Here is an 18,042-nt window from a genome sequence, read left to right as displayed (position 1 = left end):
TCCACGGGGTGCAAGTGGGTCTCTGCTTCCTGGTGGCCTGCATGGACTGCAGGGGCACAGCTGCCTCACCATGGGCTGCACCACAGGTCACAGGAGTCTTTCTTCCAGCGCCTGGGCACCTCCTTCCTCTCCTTCTCCACTCACCTTGATGTCTGTGGAGGTGTTTTCACATTCTCACTCCTTTCTGCTGCCGCTACCATTTAGCATCTGTGCAGCAACTTCTTCCCTATCTCAAATACATTATTCACAGAGGTGTTAACTCAGTCACTAATTGGCCAGGCCTGGGCCAGCAGCGAGTCCATCTTAGAACTGACAGGCAATGGCCCTGTCAGCTACAGGGGAAGCTTCTGGCAGCTCTTTAACGAAGCCACCCCTGTAGCTCCCTGCCACTGAAACCTGGCCCAGACAAAGCCACTACAGTAGCTTTTGCCTTGTCAGTGAATACTTATCCCAGTTTCAGAATTTGAGAATAATTTTTCACTTGAAAGAAAATCTAGCTTGTAAAAATAGTTTATACCACAGTCAAAGCATATTTCTTGGCTGAAAAAAAAAAGAAAAAGGGAGATTTAGGTATTTGCCATTGTAAGTATTTGATACACAGCTGAAGTAGATAGCTTCCTAATCTTTATCATGAGTGGAGGACTGGTAACTGATGAGAAATCAAATCAGAAGATAAGACGTCTCAAAACCCCGTGCATTTACAGTGACAGATAGTTTAGTGTGTGGGATAAAACTTCAGTTTTTTGTATTCTACACATACATTGCTGCCCCTCTGCATCAGGAAGACATTCAATGGGAAGACATGCAGAACAAAATTGATGTTTAAATGTCTATTAAACACCCTATTTCCCTTTAATTTCTGGAAGCTGTATGATGGTTACCTTTCTGAATATTTAATTACAAGTCATCGCTGCCGCTGATTCATCAAAGGTGTTGCAGTGTATATTGATGCCACTAGACAGAATGATACCATTTCTCTTTTGATTAAGAAATGGAAACTTAGTTCCGCAAACAGGAGATTACTGGTTTTATCTAAGGGCACAAATGCAACTGAAAAGTAGAATCTTATTTGCTGTATTAAGAATTAGCAACATGGAATAAATTACTCTTAAAATGAAAAACTAAAATCAGTGTGGCATTTGGAGTGATGATCTAGTGATTGGTCTGAGGATATTGCAAGTGAGGCTACTGTCCTTAAGCAGTGGTAAAAGGTACCACCAGCCTAAGGCTTACAGTAAAGTGGCTTACCAACAACCACAGACAGCCTTGATCTCTCTCCTTGCTTATCTGTAGTACACAGATGTTGCTGAAACCAAGTTAAGTATTCTCATCTTAAAAAAACAGATTGGCAGGGGTACTGTGAAAGCAAATATCTCTACCCTATACACAGACCTCAAAATAAAAGCAAAACCCAGCAGAGGGTGACATTTTAGCCCAGAAGGAATTCATGAAGGCCACACAGTCCACTTCTGAGTAGCTGACAAGTAAGCCTTTTGATCTCCTGGTAATTTAGATAACTTTTCAGAGTCTTCTCTGTAACATGTTAAATTTCTTCATTTTATGACACATTTATTGCAGATTAGTTACTCTCTGCTGCTTTCTTGCCATTGTAAAATCTAATGAACACAGAAGCTAATGAAACATTTTAAAACATCACAGAGCTGGAGACTGGAGGCGTTATGATTCTACATGTTAGCATCCCTTAATTACTTCATGCTTACATTTTATCCATTTGACAACAGGAAGGATTAGGAGTTCACAACAAAATATGTTGGAGTTGCTCCTAGTTGTACCAGTTTGTACTGCTCATTTACTCCACCGCCATGTACAGTGTCAGGAACTTTGTGTTCCTTAGCTTGTCCCTGTGGTGTCTCAATGGTGTCAGATCGTAGCCTTGGGATATTTCATCTTTTTTTCTTAAACTTTATTGTTGCTAATGTCCATTAAATGCCTCAAACCTCTGTGGTAATATTCCATGCTATAAAGGGACTGCAGTATTAACATTGTTAGTTTCACTGCCGATAGTCTGTACTTCTCTCTCCTGCTTTGTAGTTTTGTCTGTACTTACACAGTAGAACGTCTTATTGCAATATGTTTTGGTTGGAAAAACATTCTTACTTATCTGATATTCTGAGTTGGAAAGCAATAAAGCCTCTGATCAGACCTTAAGGTTGACCTTTTGCTTTACGTTACCGTGGGTATCATCATTTTATTCCTTTAATCTTACTCAATTGTGAAAGGAAGGATTGAGGCTTCATGATACATTTGTTTCACTACCCTGAATATACTATAGAAACGTCTGGTGTTTCTTCTTTGATGATCCTGCCTACGTGAGTGAGAAAGACAGTCAACTCTCGTCTGTCAGAAGTTCAGATCTGTTTCAGACAGAGTTTTGTCATCAGAAGAAAAACAGGTGAAAAAATGTTCTTCTACTTCATGGCTTACCAAGGACCCATTGTGTAGTTATGAGAATACTGTTGATGAGGAGAAGATAGGTATTTATTTCTTTAATGATATAGATTCTGTGTAGAAAATATGATTTTAAGAAACACACATTTTGGCGGGGGTTTCCCTTTCCTCTTTATGTACACAGTTCTCCTACAGAAACAGGCAAATAATGGTAATACCTTAGAAGAGGCAAGCGGTGATTGTATGGTTACTGAGTGGAATCTTTGCTCTCAGTAAAATTTTGGGTTTCAAACTAAAAGTGCCAACAGAATTGTATGCATAAATTGTTCATAGAAGCTGAGACCCATCTACAACAAGCAGCAGAGTTACATTCTACCCATGACTGTAAATCCTTTTAGATTATGTAACTAGTCTTTGCCACAGTCTTTGAAGACGTGTTGCCCGACCCTTGTGTATGCAGTACTGAAGGCTCACCCATGTGGTTCTTCACACACCATACTGTAGTCCATGTCACTTGTGAATAAAAAGATAAACCCATAGGAAATGTGACATTTGACAAAAGTTTAAAGTGCCTCAGTTAAAAGCTGACTTCACTAAATTGCAGGCAGTTAGAGGAGGACTATTGTGATGATGTGGAGCTAAAGCACTTGTCCTGTGAGGAGAGGCTGATGGAGCTGTGCAACAAGCACAGCCTGGAAAAGGAGGTGACTTTGGGAGATGACTTGGTCACAGCCCCCTATGTCCGTGGATTAGCATCCCAGTCAGGCTACTCATAGTGATGCATAGCAAGAGGATGAGAAGTGATAGGTATATGATTGTATTTTATATATATATATTTATTTATATATATATATATATATAAATATGTAGAGGTATAAGTATATATCAGTGATTTTGTGATTCTTTGATAAACATTTTCACTGTGGTGGCAGTCAGGCATTGGAATGGATTTGCTCAGGGAGTCTGTGCAGTGCCCATCCTCAGAGATTTTCCAGAAACAACTGTACAGAGCCCTGAGAATCACAGAACCCCAGAATGGTTGAGGTTGGAAGGGACCTTTGAAGGTCATCTGATCAAACTCCCCTGCTCAGGTAGGATCATCTGTAGCCAGGACGGTGTCTCCCAGGTTTGGATATTTCACAGCCTCTCTGGGCAATCAGTTCTAGGGCTCAGTCACCCTCACAGTAAAAAAGGTCAGAGAACCTCCTCTGTTTTGTTTATGCCCTTTGCCCCTTGTCCTGTCATTGCTGAATGGAGCCTAGCTCTGTCTTCTTTACACTCTCCCTTAAAACATTTATAGACGTATAAGTTTGCCTTTGAGTCTTCTCTGCTTTAGGCTGAGCAGTCCTGACTCCTTCAGCTTTTCCTCAGGGTGAGAGATGCTCCAGTCACTCAATCATCATCAACCTTTCTAAATAGACTTATCAGTAGTGAGGGGTGGTGCATTTGCCTTACGGGATGCAGCCAGCTGCCAGCCTCCCTCTTTCCCAAAAAGGGTGGCACCTCTCTGTAGCATGTGAGCAGAAGCAGTTCTTTCTGGGAGGGAAGGAACATGATGATGAGACACTGTTAGCCTCTGCAGTTCACTGTTCTTGCCCATGTGTGACAAAACTTCAGATGAAGAAGAATAACTTTTTATTAATTCATTTCCTTTCATTTCTAAATGAATCAAGTGAAAATAATACAAAGGCTGTCTTTAGTACTGTCCTCAACAGTGTTGTATCAGTAGGATGGAAAGATAATCTGTATGTGTGTTTAATCGCCTCATCTTTCCAACCACATTCCTACTGATTATTTCCAATACTTTGAGAGGAAAGACTCATTCAAATACAGAATCTTATCTCTAATGCCATTCTAACTTAGAGTGCTTATAAGGTATTGAGAGAACTTGAATTCATATTATTACTTGTAATAAGATGAGAAATAAGCTTTAGTGCATGGCATGAATTGTAAGAGAGGAATGTAGATAAATGGATTTTAAATATTGGAAACAGGAAAGATTTTTACATAGTAAAGTATATTACAGAAAGTAGCTGCCTATTTTCTTCAGGGACTCCTGAGATTTTCTGCTAAGCAAATTGCTACATTCTACAGGTTTTACCTTGATTGGGTATTCTACTTCAGTCATCTTGTGTGTTGATCATTAGAATATTAAGTTCCCTTCCCTACTGATTTCTGGGAATGAGGCCCACACTGGAATAGTGTCATAGTTTTACAAGATCAAACAAGCTGGCTGTTAGGTGTTTAGACATTTTAAATCTTGGTTTACAAGAAAGATAAAGAACCTGTTTACATTCAACAGCTGGAGCAGCTGTTTATGCCAATACATCAATTTAAGGTTTCTGCTGTTGTTACCAAGTGGAATTGAATTGAAAGCTTTCATCTGATTCCTCTTGTTTTCAGTTGATAATTTCCTCTTACAACAGAGTAAATGTTTTTCTCCATTTCCACTCATCATTCAGTATGAGAGTAGTCATCAATGAATCACATAAAATGTCAACAGAAAAAAAAAAGTTAGCTACTATTGGGCATTAGGAAGGTGAGAGAGTCTGGGAAAAAAGCTTTGTTGGGAAGACTGGGGTATTTCTCTGGTCTTCTCAGCTCTCAGCTGTGCTGGTTGTTCCCTCAGCAATGCATCAATTCTTGCTTCTATTTCCTTCAACAGCTTGACAAAAGACAAATAGTTAGGGCAGCCAAGAGAAATACATTTCATGACATCATTCACTGGTGGATATGTTTAAGTTAATTAGTTATGCTCAATTTTATTTCTTTGTTCTCTAATCTGTCTAAACTATGTTACAGGCTCCACTGATCATCTGTGAAGACTAAATAATGTGCAGACTTGTACATGGTATTTTCTGACTAGGAAGGAACAATTCTTGTTTATTTCTTTTAACCTGTGTTGAGGAACCTTAACCATGGGAAGAAAATGGGGAACAGGTCTGATACAGGACTAAATATTCACTGATGTTTTTTTTAAACAAGTGAAGTATACTGACATCACCAGGTGAAGACAGTATAAACATTGCTGCAGACTTGTATATTGGCTAAGAAGTGAAAATCTTTTTTTCCCCTCCCCAGCTGTATAATATGTCTGGTGATTAATTTATTATCCATTATGAGTGCAAGACATCAGCATTATGCACACAAAGTTCTTTCATCCTCAGGCCAAGAGCCATTTTGCAGGCGTAATGCAAGAATGCCTACAGAGCTGTGTGGGTGTATATAAACTCTAACCTGAACATCTTGCAGTGTTCTCAAGTGGGAGAGTAATTTCGCCGCTTCATTGATTTTACTGATGTCTCCTATGAGCAAGTAGTGCCATTTCCTTCAACCTGCGATGAATTGCGTTTGCTCTACAATGTGGGCTGTTGTTCACCAGAGGATTAAGCAGGAGCAACAAACCTGCTTCACTTTCTTCAAACCTTTCATGAGTGATAGACACCTGTGTTATCTTGTACAGTCTTAGTAGTTTGATATATAAAGGCAGCCTTCCAGTTCTAGAGTAGGCTACCTAGGTTGGTAAAAATACTTACGTTGCATTTGGATTGTTTACAAAACAACCACTGCGTTGCTTGCTCTGAAGTCTTCAAAAGCAAATAAGTTTTATGTGTAGGCCTTAGCACTGTTAAATTAAGCTGTCCTAAGTACCTGCAGTAACCATGGTATCTAAAAGCCTGGATTACTGCAGTTGTTCTTTAGGTTGTGGCACATATTGTACTTGAATTTTAATGGAGTCATTTATACAGATTTTATATTTTCCCATAAAACTCCTCAAGATGAATGAAAACAAGCGTGGGCTAAATGTTTGTGCTTTTCAATGCTCTTTCTGTTGGAGAATCTTGCTGGTTTTCTTAATTGCTAACTTAGGCAGTTTCTTTGTCTTTTAGAATGTCGGGTGGTGAAATCCACTTCCTATACCAAAATAGCTTCGACTTCACGTAGGAGCACCACCAAGAGCCCAGGCCCATCTCGACGCAGCAAGTCTCCTGCTTCTACTAGCTCAGGTAAAGCACTCAAACTGTCTTTCTTAACAATAGCAACCAGCCTGTTTCATTACAATTGTCAATGCATTTAAAATTCCACGTTTTTGTGGAAAAGTATTGTATCTGTGAAACTGTGATAGTAAAAATTCACTTGTTTTCTCAGTTGCATCCGAGATGAATTATCTTCCCAATGCAAAATAATTCTTCAGTGGTTTATAAATCATATTCTGGCATTACCATGGTTCAATTTATTTTTCTATGCATGATTTTGTTACCAATACCTAAATACTGCCAAAAAGAGGTGTTTTTTGCAGTAGGAGCTGAATAAGCACAATTTAGTCCAAGTTATGCAGCATTAGATCTGTGTCTGCAAAAGGCTGATTTCACAATCATTTTTTTCTGTTTGGTTTCTGAGAGAGTCAAGAGGCAGCAGTGAGCAAAGGATAAGTTAATGAGGATAATGAGGTAAAAGGGGCAGGGTAGAGAAAGAATGCAATTACAGATGTGATTGTGAGGTATAAAGATAGATGAGGAAGAAATGTCAGAGTTGACCTAACAAACCAGTAGTTCAGATTAGAGAAAACACAGTAGAAGGCTTTAAAAAGTTTTATCTGAAGGGCCTTGCTTTGGTTGCCTTTGTAGCTGCTCTCACTAAATAGTCTATGACTAGTTCCCATGTGCAGCTTTTTCCCAAGCAAAACAAGTAAACAAACGAAAAAGTAGATTAGATAATTTGCCAATGTTGGTGCTTGAAAGTACAAATAATACTTGTTGAGGGCCAATTGAGTAGATTTAATCCAGCATTTGCAGCATTGCTTGTGACTGTGGATTTTGCAAGAAGCAAATATTAGAGCTGTCTGTAAACCACGTCACTTTTTCTGCCTTAAGTTTTCTACCATCAGGGAACTGAACATCATAGGAAGTGAACACTTGGATCCAGCACTGTAAGGTCTTTGTGAGGAGATGGTTATCAGAATTGCCCAGGAAGTCCTACAAGGTTTCAAAGATTGGAGGCATGGACCAGGTGAAACCAAGACGACTAAGCTGAGAAAAAAAGACTTCCTTGCTCAGAGAGGGGGAAAAGTGGGAGAGACAATGACAGAAAGAGATGTAGACGTGGGTAGCAGGGCTGGGAGGCAACATGCCTCCTACACACCTAAGAACAGCTGAAATAGAGAAACCTGAAAAGAGGTAATAGGAAGAAGTATCAATTGTGAGGAAGAAGCCCAGAGTAGCTCTTTTTTAAATGTATATTAAGTATGTTTCTTTGTAGCTAGGGGGAACAGAGTTTTTTCAAATGAAGATTAAATTGGGAGTGCAGGTAACGGACACTGAACAATATATGTTCATTTCTGTCTGGAATAACTATCCTGCTATGCATAACAAATGTTTCTGCTATGGGACTAGCAACCTTTTTGGTTTTGTTTCTGAAAGAAATATTACTGTTTTTACTTAAACATGCAGGAGAAATGTAGGTGAGTAAATGTTATTTTCCTGCAGTTCAGTTTTACAAGGGTCTGAGGAGAATACCATTACATGTTCAATCTCTGCAGAAGATCAGTAGATTTGCATTTTATGGGGAAAAAAAAGAATGTTTTCATTTTGCCACAATAATAATTAATATATTATTACATTTAAAACAAAAAACAGTGCAATGTAAATATTAAAAATGCAAACAAGTTTGGATGGTTCAGTGCTGATGACAGATTTACCCATCTTAAAAATATTTACTGGAAAAATCGTACATTTACAGAAAGTAGGTACATACTAGTTTGTCAAAACATGAGTCAGGACCTGACCTGTTTGACATAATCATTTGAACACTGTAATTAAGGTTTCCTTAGAGAAACACATCGAACAAAGCCCTAGAGGTATGTATAGGTTGCTAACAGAACATTCTGTCAGCTGGTAGGAGCCTGGGTGAAGAACTGACTGAAGGGCCAGACTCAAAGAGTTGGAGTGGACGGGGTTTCATGTGCCTGGCAGCTGGTCACCATCTGTGTTCCTCGCAGCTCAGTTCTAGGGCCAGTTCTGTTCAATAATTTTGTCAGTGGTTGGATGCAGGAGTTGAATGCACCATTAGCAATTTTGCTGATGATACTAAGCTGGAAGACGCTGTTGGTTCTTTTGAGGAACAAGAAGCCTTGCAGAGGGATTTGATAGATAGATTATTGGGCAATGGGATAAAATTTAACAAATTGAAATGCCAGATTCTATGCCTATGACTGAGAAATGCCAGGCACAAGTATAAACTGGGAGAGGAGTGGCTGGAGAGCAGCTCTGCATAAAGTGATCTAGGGGTGCTGGTTGGCAGCAGGCTCAGTATCAGTCAGTAGTGTGCCCTGGCAGCCAGGAGGGCAAACTGCATTCTGGAGGCATCAAACACAGCAGAATCAGATGGGCAAAATGGGTTGATTATCTCACAGTATTCAGCATTGGTATGGCCTCACCTTGAGTACTGAGTGCAGTTCTTGGCCCCACAATTTAAGAAGCATGTGAAAGTCCTTGAAGATGTCTAGGGGAGAGCAACAAAGCTGGTGAAAGGGCTGGAAGGCATGCCCTGTAAGGAGAAGCTAAGGACTTTTGGCTTGTGTAGCTTGGAGAAAAGGAGGCTGAGGAGCAACTTAATTACTCTCTACAACTTCCTGAGGAGGAGAAGTGGAGAGGGAGGTGCTGATCTCTTCTCCCTGGGACCCAGTGACAGGATGTGTAGGAATGGTTCCAGTCTGTGTCAGGGGAAGTTTCAGCCGTACATTAGAAAGCATTTATTTACCAAGAGTGTGGTCAAATGCTGTGTGGTGGCTTGATCTTCACTGAATGCCTGGTGGCCAGAGAAAGCCACTCTCCCCTCAGCAGAACAGGGGACAGAAAGTATAACAAAAGACTCAATGGGTCAAGATAAGGACAGGAAGAGATCACTCAGAAATTACTGTCATAGGCAAAACAGGCTCAACTTAGGGGAAATTAATTCTTTACTAATATAAAGTAGGATAATGAGAATCAAACCAAATATAAAAACATCTTCTCTCCCCCTTCCCTTCTTCCCGGGCACAACTTCACTCCTCAGTTCTCTACCTGTTCCCAGCTAGTGTCACAGAGAGACAGGGAATGGAAGTTGTAGTCAGTTTATCACATGTTATCTCTTCTGCTCCTTCCTCTCAGGTAGAGAACTCCTCACACTTCCCCTGCTCCAGTGTGGGGTCCTTCCCCTGGGAGACAGTTCTCCATGAACTTCTCCAGTGTGAGTCCTTCCCATGGGCTGCTCCAACATGTGTCCTTTCCTTGGGGTGCAGTCCATCAAGAACAGACTGCTCCAGCATAGGCTTCTGTTACTCCACTTGTCCGCAGGTCCTGCCAGGAGCTGCTCCAGCATGGACTTCCCACAGAGTCACTGCATCCACTCTCTTTGGCATGGGGTCCTCCCCAGGTTGCAGGTGGATCTCTGCTCTCCCGTGGCCTCCATAGCTGCAGGGGCAGGGCCTCACCACGGGCTGCACCATGGACTACAGGGGAACCTCTGCTCTTGGCCTGGAACATCTCCTCCCCTCCTTCCTCACTGACCTTGGTGTCAGCAAAGTTGTTGCACTCACATATTCTCTGACTGAAAAATGCACAGAGGTTTTTTTTTTCCCTCCTTCTCAAATAAATTATGACAGAGGTGCTACCACTATTGCTGACGGGCTCAGTCTTGGCTCTTCTTGGAGCTGTCTGACATTGGCTCTACTGGTCATAGAAGCTTTTAGCAGCTTCTCACAGAAGCTATCCTTGTAGCCGTCCTGCTACCAAAACCTTGCCACACACCCCCAATACACACTGGAATAGGCTTCTTAGAGAAGTTTTTGATGTTCTAGACTTATCAGTGTGGAAAATGTGGATAATTCCCTTTAGTAACATGCTTTTGGTCTGCCCTGAATTGGTCAGGACCAGATGATCACTGTAGGTCTCTTCCGACTGAACTATACTTTCTGTTCTATTACACAGAATCTATAACCGGTTACAGCTTGAAAAGAGTAAACAATTGAAAATGATTCTGTAGACTTTAATTTTATTGTGGAGAATGGTTCTGATTTGTCTGTCTGTACCTCTTGTGTTGCTTTCTACAAATAGTGACATCAAATTGTATGAATGTTACAGGAAATGTATTTCTAACCTTACATACATAAGTATTTCCATCAATGTTACTGTCATAAAAGGAAGCAATATTGTACTAAGTGAGCACTTGCTTTCAAGAATTTTTTTTTTAGGCCACATAAAACTAAAACCAAACAATTAATAGATTTTAAAAATACACAATTTGATACTAGACACTGTGGAAAAAAGAACATTCACTCTAAGTTGTTGTTAGACAAAAACCTAAGTTCCCTTCTTAAATCACTGAATCACAGAATGGTAAAGGTAGGAAGAGACCTCTAAAGATCATCCAGTCCAACCCCTCTGCTCAAGCAGGTCTGCCTAGATCAGGTCACACAGGAACATGTCCAGGCAGGTTTTGAAAACCTCCATAGGAGACTCCACACCCTCCCTGGGCAGCCTGTGCCAGGGCTCTCTCACCCTTACAATAAATAAATTTTTCATTAAGTTTAAGTGGAACTTTTTGTGTTCCAGCTTCATCCCATTACCCATAATCCTGTCACCAGATACAACATGCAGACAGTATGTACAGATCTCACTATTCTACCATACAGTAAGCCTAAAAATACTGCCTATGTATTGGAATTATGTACCAGTTACAGTAGTAGAATAGAGAAATACTATCTCGTGCAATAATTTTTCAGTGTTGTCTACATTAAACATCACAGTGTTAGAGAGTCTCCTAAATGACTAATGCTTAACTGGAAGTTATGCTTTTGTCATGTTGTTACTGAAAAGTGTTTATATATGTATTTTTTTATTTTATATTTTTAAACTGCTTTCAGTTCATCTTTTAACTAGTTAGGGATTTTTTCTTTCATTAGGGATAAACATGAAGAATATTTAAGAAAATCAGTGGAGTCTCTTCTCAGATCAAAGACAAAACAAACATGTTCCAAAAAATGAAAAGATGTATCATTTTGTAAAGAGTTGTACCTTAAAAGGAAGATGAGAAAGCAAGCAGAAAACATTATTGACAGCTTACTCTTGAGAAAATGCTAAGCAAACTATATCAAGAGGAGGAAGTTGTTAATTAGAAAGAGTCAGATTCCTCTTCTTTGATTCTTGCTGTATTTTGAAAAGTCTGTGCATTCTTGCTAAAGGATCAGATGCCTGCCTTTGTCATCAATTCACACCCATATCAAGGTAATACACAGAGGTAACTACGTGGGCTAAAGAAAGAAAGTTGCAGAGTTAAAGACTGTGTTAAAAAAGAGAAAAGTAAAGTTCTCCAAAAATTGATAAAAATGAAGGATTATCGTTTAGTTACCCATAACAGTCTTCTGTATTCACCTATAGTATGGTATAGCCTTCAATGTAAGTATTCAACATCCTTTTTCTTCTCATTCAGCACAGGATAGTTGATCAGGATTTATCATTTCTAGAGTTAATGAAGGTACAGTCTTTGGGTCATTTCCCCAGTGTGAGAGAAGTTGATGTATACAAGGCTAGTACATGTAGACAGTCTGCTTTGGTTTAAGCAGTTAAATACCATTCTCAAGAACAGTTTCCCTTCTTTGACACAGAATTTCAAGTGGTTAAGTGAATTAAGCCAAACTTTGGCTTGAACTAAATGTTTATAAATGCAATGAAGTCACTTGTTCTGTGAAAATAGTGGTATGGAGTGTTGAACTTTCTCAAGCTTGCAGAAATAAAAAGAGAATTGGTCAGTTTATTGGTTTTCTTTAATGTCTGTGTCATGTTTTCATATCTGTAAAGTTGGAGCAATACCATTTTACCAAAACTTGTACTTTGAAGATAAATTCAGTAGTGTTAACAAATGATTTTTAGAGAAAATTCAGCTTGGAGGCCCTCATCCCTAATATGTAGAGTCTTCTGTTTAAATCTCATCTTGTAATTTCCCCTGACTGTGTGCAGGATCAGGCGAAGGACCCTGAGTGTCCTCTCGACCACGGCTCTGGATGACCATTTTCCTCATAATCTGATCTGGTACTGGAAGCAGAAGGGCTTTGGTGAGATTGCCAAGGGTCTGAGATAACTTTCACCCTTTGGAGGTGCCTTTCTTCCTCCTTGCCTGTAAAGGCAGTGTCCTTGGTGAGCCTGAAAGCCACATATAGAAGCTACCATAACAACACTGATGTGCTTTTCTAGGTGCGTGGCCATGGGAGTAACAGCATGGGAACAACTCAATAACAAATACTGTCCTCCAGGCTCTGGGACACAGTGCCAGGGCAGCATAAGGGAAAGGGTGGAGATGCATGTGAAAAAACAGCTATGGGGCTGCAGAGAAAGACTCTAATGTGATAGCTGAGACTACAGTAGTGCTCAGTGCCACACAGGTTCAAATCTGTGCTCTGGTTAACTGAGGCCAAGGAAATATGTGTCAGTTTGTAAGGGAATGGGAGACATCACTCCTCACCCTTTCTTGAGCTGTGTAATCTATAGTGCTTTTACACCATTTCTTGACGTATTTAAGAAAATGTATAGCTTTCTATAGGTGGTGTTCACCTTTCTTCCATCCTTGTTTCTTTCCTTTTGTGGTTTTTTTTTCTTAACACTTAATGTGCTTCTATTATCCTGGTAGCCTCCCTGGCTCCTGAGGGCAGATGCATCCTATTTTTTATATAAAACCACAAAATACTTTTTTCTTAAAAGAGTGCATGGAAGCTGGGAAAACCTGTGGTAAGGGCTGACTTTTCCATTATTATGTTTTGTTCAGTATTTTATTTATGTCTGACAATGTTTCAAAACAGTACCACAAGCCAGAAATCTCGCTGCAGGAAAATTGCTTTCTGTTTTTTTACAAATGCATTTCAGGTATTGTCTGCTTCAAAATGCTTTCAGTTTAAATAGAGCAGAGAAGCAGGAAACAAGGCAACGAAGAGAAGCAGAGAAAGTAGCATGACCTCCCAGGCAGGCAGAGAACTGAAGTCTGGCTCCAAGTGCAATATATAATCCTGCCTCTTAATTTTTCTGATGTCCTCTTAAAGCCTGTAAAACATTTTGACACGGGGTTTTTTTTGTTGTTCTTGGCATTAAATATTATTCAGGAGAGGATATAATAAAAGAGATGCTGAATTTCTATGAGACCGAATATCAGCCAGTTGGCAGTGCTTGAAAGTTATGAAGTTCTGGTGAATATTCAGTAGCTGTCAGCTTTTGTCCAGCTACCAATTGACACCATTGGTGGCAACCTCAGTGCAGATGAAGAGGTAGCAGAAGGTAATGTTTACTTCTTTGTGATCATTATTTTTAATTGGATCAAGAGCAGCATGAAATGACTGGAATTGCTATACCCTTGGTCCACTAAATTAAGGAAGGATACTGCATTTGGGTGAACTCTGTTTTATCCTCTGAAATTTCTACTCTAATTTTCAGTACCTGCTCCCAAAAAAGTAACTACTTAATTTATTTTCAGTTAGAGCACCTCCTTCTAAATTCTTTCCTTCTCACGTCTCCTCCCTCCTTTCCCCCTCAAACTATCCCACCAAGTATTTTGGATACTTGAAAACTTGTTTGTAACAGTGATACAGGTTTAGTATTAAGAAGTTATTTAGGATTTTCACTTACTTAGTGTGTCAAGTGTCTGTTTCAAGAGTAACTGATTTGATACGTACCTGTTCCGAGTGACAAAGGCAATGTATGTGAAGAATGGATAGAGTAAGTCATGCTACCAAGGGCTATGTGGTTTTTTTTTTTTTTTTAATGGCACCTAAGCGAATAAATTGTGAAGCTACATGTCAAACTAGAGGCTGATCAAAACTGCAGATGTTCCCTAAACAGAAAAGTGTTTTAGGACATGGAAATGATTCTTACTGAGGCTTCTCTAGAGCAGATGCTTGTGCCTTTCTCAAGTAGTTGGGGAAAAAAAGAGGTAGATACATTCTCTGCAAGAAGATATATTTTCATTTAGTTTGATAGTTCATCCCTAGGCCATTATCCAGAAACAACCCTTCTTCTTCAGCCACTTGACTCAGGAAGGTCTTTTGGATCCCAAAGGAAAAAACATGACATATCATATTGTCTTTGGCGAGGTCACATTTTTTTATTCACAGTTATAGGTACTGAGCTGACAGACTTTTTAATAAATAGGCTGAAGCAAAAGTTTACTAAAGCCAAGAGTATAAACCCATGGGAGTGATGAAGTCATCCTACAGACCCAGGAATTTCCAGATGATTTTTACTTTGATCCTAGCTTCCTTTTAATTTCTTATTTATGGTGTTTACATTTGGTACTAGTAATTAAAAAATAAGTTTTTTCATTTTATAGCCCATAAGAGTTAGTAAGAGAAATAGATTTGGTTAGATTGACTAGTTTAACTCTCTTAAAGGATAAAAAAGTTAAGTGCTGAATGAAACATCCACAGAGTTGCTATTCTCTTCACACAGACTGATTTGATTATCTTGCTATTTCCAATTGGGCAAAACAGTTCAAAAGAGAAATTTTCATTAAATCTTATGTACATGTAGATGCTCTGTCCATTAGATACCAGGTGAAATTAGCAGACAAGATCATAGATACCAGCTGTACCTTGATGAAGTACAGAGAACAAACCAAGAGCCATTTACCCACCTTCTGAGGCTACAAAAAATTGTGGATTCCTGGGAATTGTACTTTCAAGGAAGACTTGTGTCTTCTGAGATATCAGGTGTATCTGCAATATCTCCATGTCTGCAGCACTTCTCTGCTTGATAGCGTAAACACAGATGACTTTGGGTTGAGGTGGAGGTGCTATCATAGTGGCCACTCCATGGGGACCAACATGACCAGCATATGGAGATTACAGTCTCTACTCAGCTCTGCACTCCTTGGGTTACATCGTGTGACTACCATAGGTGCCAGTAACTTTTGAGGACTCAGGTATTGGTGGCTGCTGGGATGGGAATCTAGACCTGACCTGAAGGTGATCATTTCTGCTGACATTTCTAATCTGTTGATGAGGTGAAAGCTTTGTATGGATCTGTCAGTCCTTGTCTTCAGTGGCAGAGAGATGTTCTTCTTGTATGTACATATCTTCATAACATAAACTCCAGAAAAGATTGAATGTAAAAAAGATGGCACCAGTTAAAGTGAATGCAGTGCTGCTTATCTGGGATTTTTTTTTCACAACCAATTGCATGGTAAGGTAGAACCTACAAAGCTTTGTCTTTACTGGCAATTAATAGTGAGCACACTTGCTTAATGTGGTGCTCTGGACAAACTGTCCTTTGGAATGAAGACAAAAATCATTACATGTATATAAGTAGAATTCAAAAGCAGAAGGAACAAAAAAAGCAAGGCATGGTTTGTTCCCTATCTACTTTGTAACTGCATAATCATAGTTAGACAAAAATGTTTTGGAAAAGACAGCGACAAACTACAGAAGTAATTGAGTCAGGTCAAGTAGGGATCTTGCAACAGCATTTTCTAGCTAACAGTTACTGAATATGACCTAAACATGTTGTGACTTCTGTAAACAGTGTTTTAGTTTAGCATGTCCTAGTCATGAGTAAGCTGTGACTGTGGAAAAGCGTGCCCCCTTTTTTCCCCTTACTCTTCTCTTTCCTCTTCATGCACACTCTTGTGTTTGGAAAACCACTTCTATAAACTCACATAGTCATTTCTACATGTTTTATGGAGTACAGATGCTAAAATATCAGCAGGCAGTTTTATAGGAGAGTATAATTTTACTACAGTGCAGTAGCATTGACAGCTTCTTACACTGGCACTTGATACTTCAGCTTTTCTCACTTTTTGTTTTTATTACTTAGCAAAAAAGATTATTGTAGACATTTATTTATTGGAATGCCATCAAAATACTTTTTATTTACAGCATTTTCACTGGTTTGTAGAGATCATTATAAGAAAGCCTATTTTGCATTTATAGTCATGGAATTATAGAAGTTTCAGCTGGAAGAGACCTTTAAGATCAAGTCCAGCCTTTGTCCTAACCCTATCAACTACCAGACCATTTCCTTAAGTGCAACGTCCAACTGTCTCTTAAAGACCTACAGGGATGGTGACCCCACCATCTCCCTGAACAGGCCATTCCAATACCTGACAAATTTATCTCTGTTGATGATGGTATCCAACTTTAGTGTTCTATTTTGTGGGGTTTTCTACCTTCATGTGTGTGCCAAGTGCTGAAAAAACAAATGCAAAGACAGGTTCTTGCCATATTATGCATCGTCAGCAAGAAAGCACAATAAGGGAAGGAGTTCACAGTCAAGTAGTTGCATACATTTGCTCAGAGCAGCCACGGTAATTCAATAATTTTGTTACTGTTCTAGCATTTTAATACACCTTTCACCTATGGAATTCTGAGTCGATGAATCGTTTTCATCAGGGGATGGGAGGGTGCTGTATGTTAAGCTGAAGTCTGTGACCCCTGCCACTTTTTGAATAAAAAGTGACAGGAAACCTCTTTCTTCACTTAATAGCATGATTAACCACAACAGTGATTTACCAGTTTCGTAAATCTTTATCTACATCAGTGTTCTCTGTAGGAGAATGTGCTTTATCAGTCAGTAAGAAATACAGTGCAGATATTGGACAGGACTGCAGTTTTCAACCAGAATGAATTCCACCTAGAAATGGATTTTAGGGCAGTTTAGACTAAATTCCTGCACTTATCAGGAATGCATTTTTATTAAATATCATAGATCTTATTTACACATTTTCTACCATGTTATTAAGTCATGAGTGGCATATGTAAGAATGGTGTCATGATTGTAAATGAAGTTCAGGAAGAAGGTCAGAATCGGTCCAGACTCTTCCTACTACACAGAACCTAATATCAACTCTATTTGTAAATTCAATATAATGACTCACAAGGAACTATAGTTAGAGGTTGAATGACCATCAAGCAATAAACAAGAAGATAAAAAAGGAAGAACCCAGGAGTGGACTGGGGTATTATTAGGAATTACCATTTCTTCCCTGCTGTGGTATCTGTCTTAAGCATTACATTGATAATTTCAGTAGTAATATTAATGTATATCTCTAGGTATGCTGAGCATGCAAAAGACAGACAACATGATGTGCACAGAGTTTATTCTGACAGAATTTAAATCCTAGGTAGACTAGCAGTATAGATGACATGACTCATCTAGTGTTATGTAGATGCATGTAGTGCTGGGAATAGAACCCGTGTTACCCACATACTTGTTCAAGTTGACTCTAAAGTAGACTCTCTATGGCCTTCAATCATCAGTATTTATTTAATGGAGTGCTGCACTTGGCATAGAATCCTCCAAAATTGGTAGGTGGGGAGCATTTTGGTGATTTTACTTTGTCTCTAGCATATCCTAAACCTCTAGATGTGTGGGTTTAGATTCATCTTGCATAGCTTTAAAAGTCTACACTACAGCAGATGCTCCTAGTACATTGTTCATTGGGTCTCTTTTACATCTTTGTTTGGGAATGACACAACTCATGCACCTGGTTAAAATAAGGTCTAGAAGACTACTTCAGACATACAAGACAATGCAATAGGTACCTAAAGATTGGTAAGAGGAATCTGACTGCCAGTGCTAATTGTCATCTCTAGAGTTTCCTAAAAAGTTCTCCGTATGG

At 39.3% G+C, this 18,042-nt stretch overlaps 1 protein-coding gene across 2 annotated transcripts in view; it reads left to right on the top strand.

Annotated features, from left to right (window-relative positions):
• Positions 1–18,042, top strand: part of DCLK1 (doublecortin like kinase 1) — a 253,678-nt gene that overhangs the window by 168,941 nt on the left and 66,695 nt on the right. For both annotated transcript variants that reach the window (XM_062020438.1, XM_062020439.1), the window contains exon 5: positions 6,300–6,416. In XM_062020438.1, coding sequence (XP_061876422.1) covers positions 6,300–6,416 — 117 coding nt within the window. The remainder of the gene's footprint in view (positions 1–6,299; positions 6,417–18,042) is intronic.

Source organism: Colius striatus, chromosome 1 (assembly GCF_028858725.1).
Source record: "Colius striatus isolate bColStr4 chromosome 1, bColStr4.1.hap1, whole genome shotgun sequence".
NCBI classification, from domain to species: Eukaryota; Metazoa; Chordata; class Aves; order Coliiformes; family Coliidae; genus Colius; species Colius striatus.
This window is presented reverse-complemented; position numbering and strand designations above follow the sequence as displayed.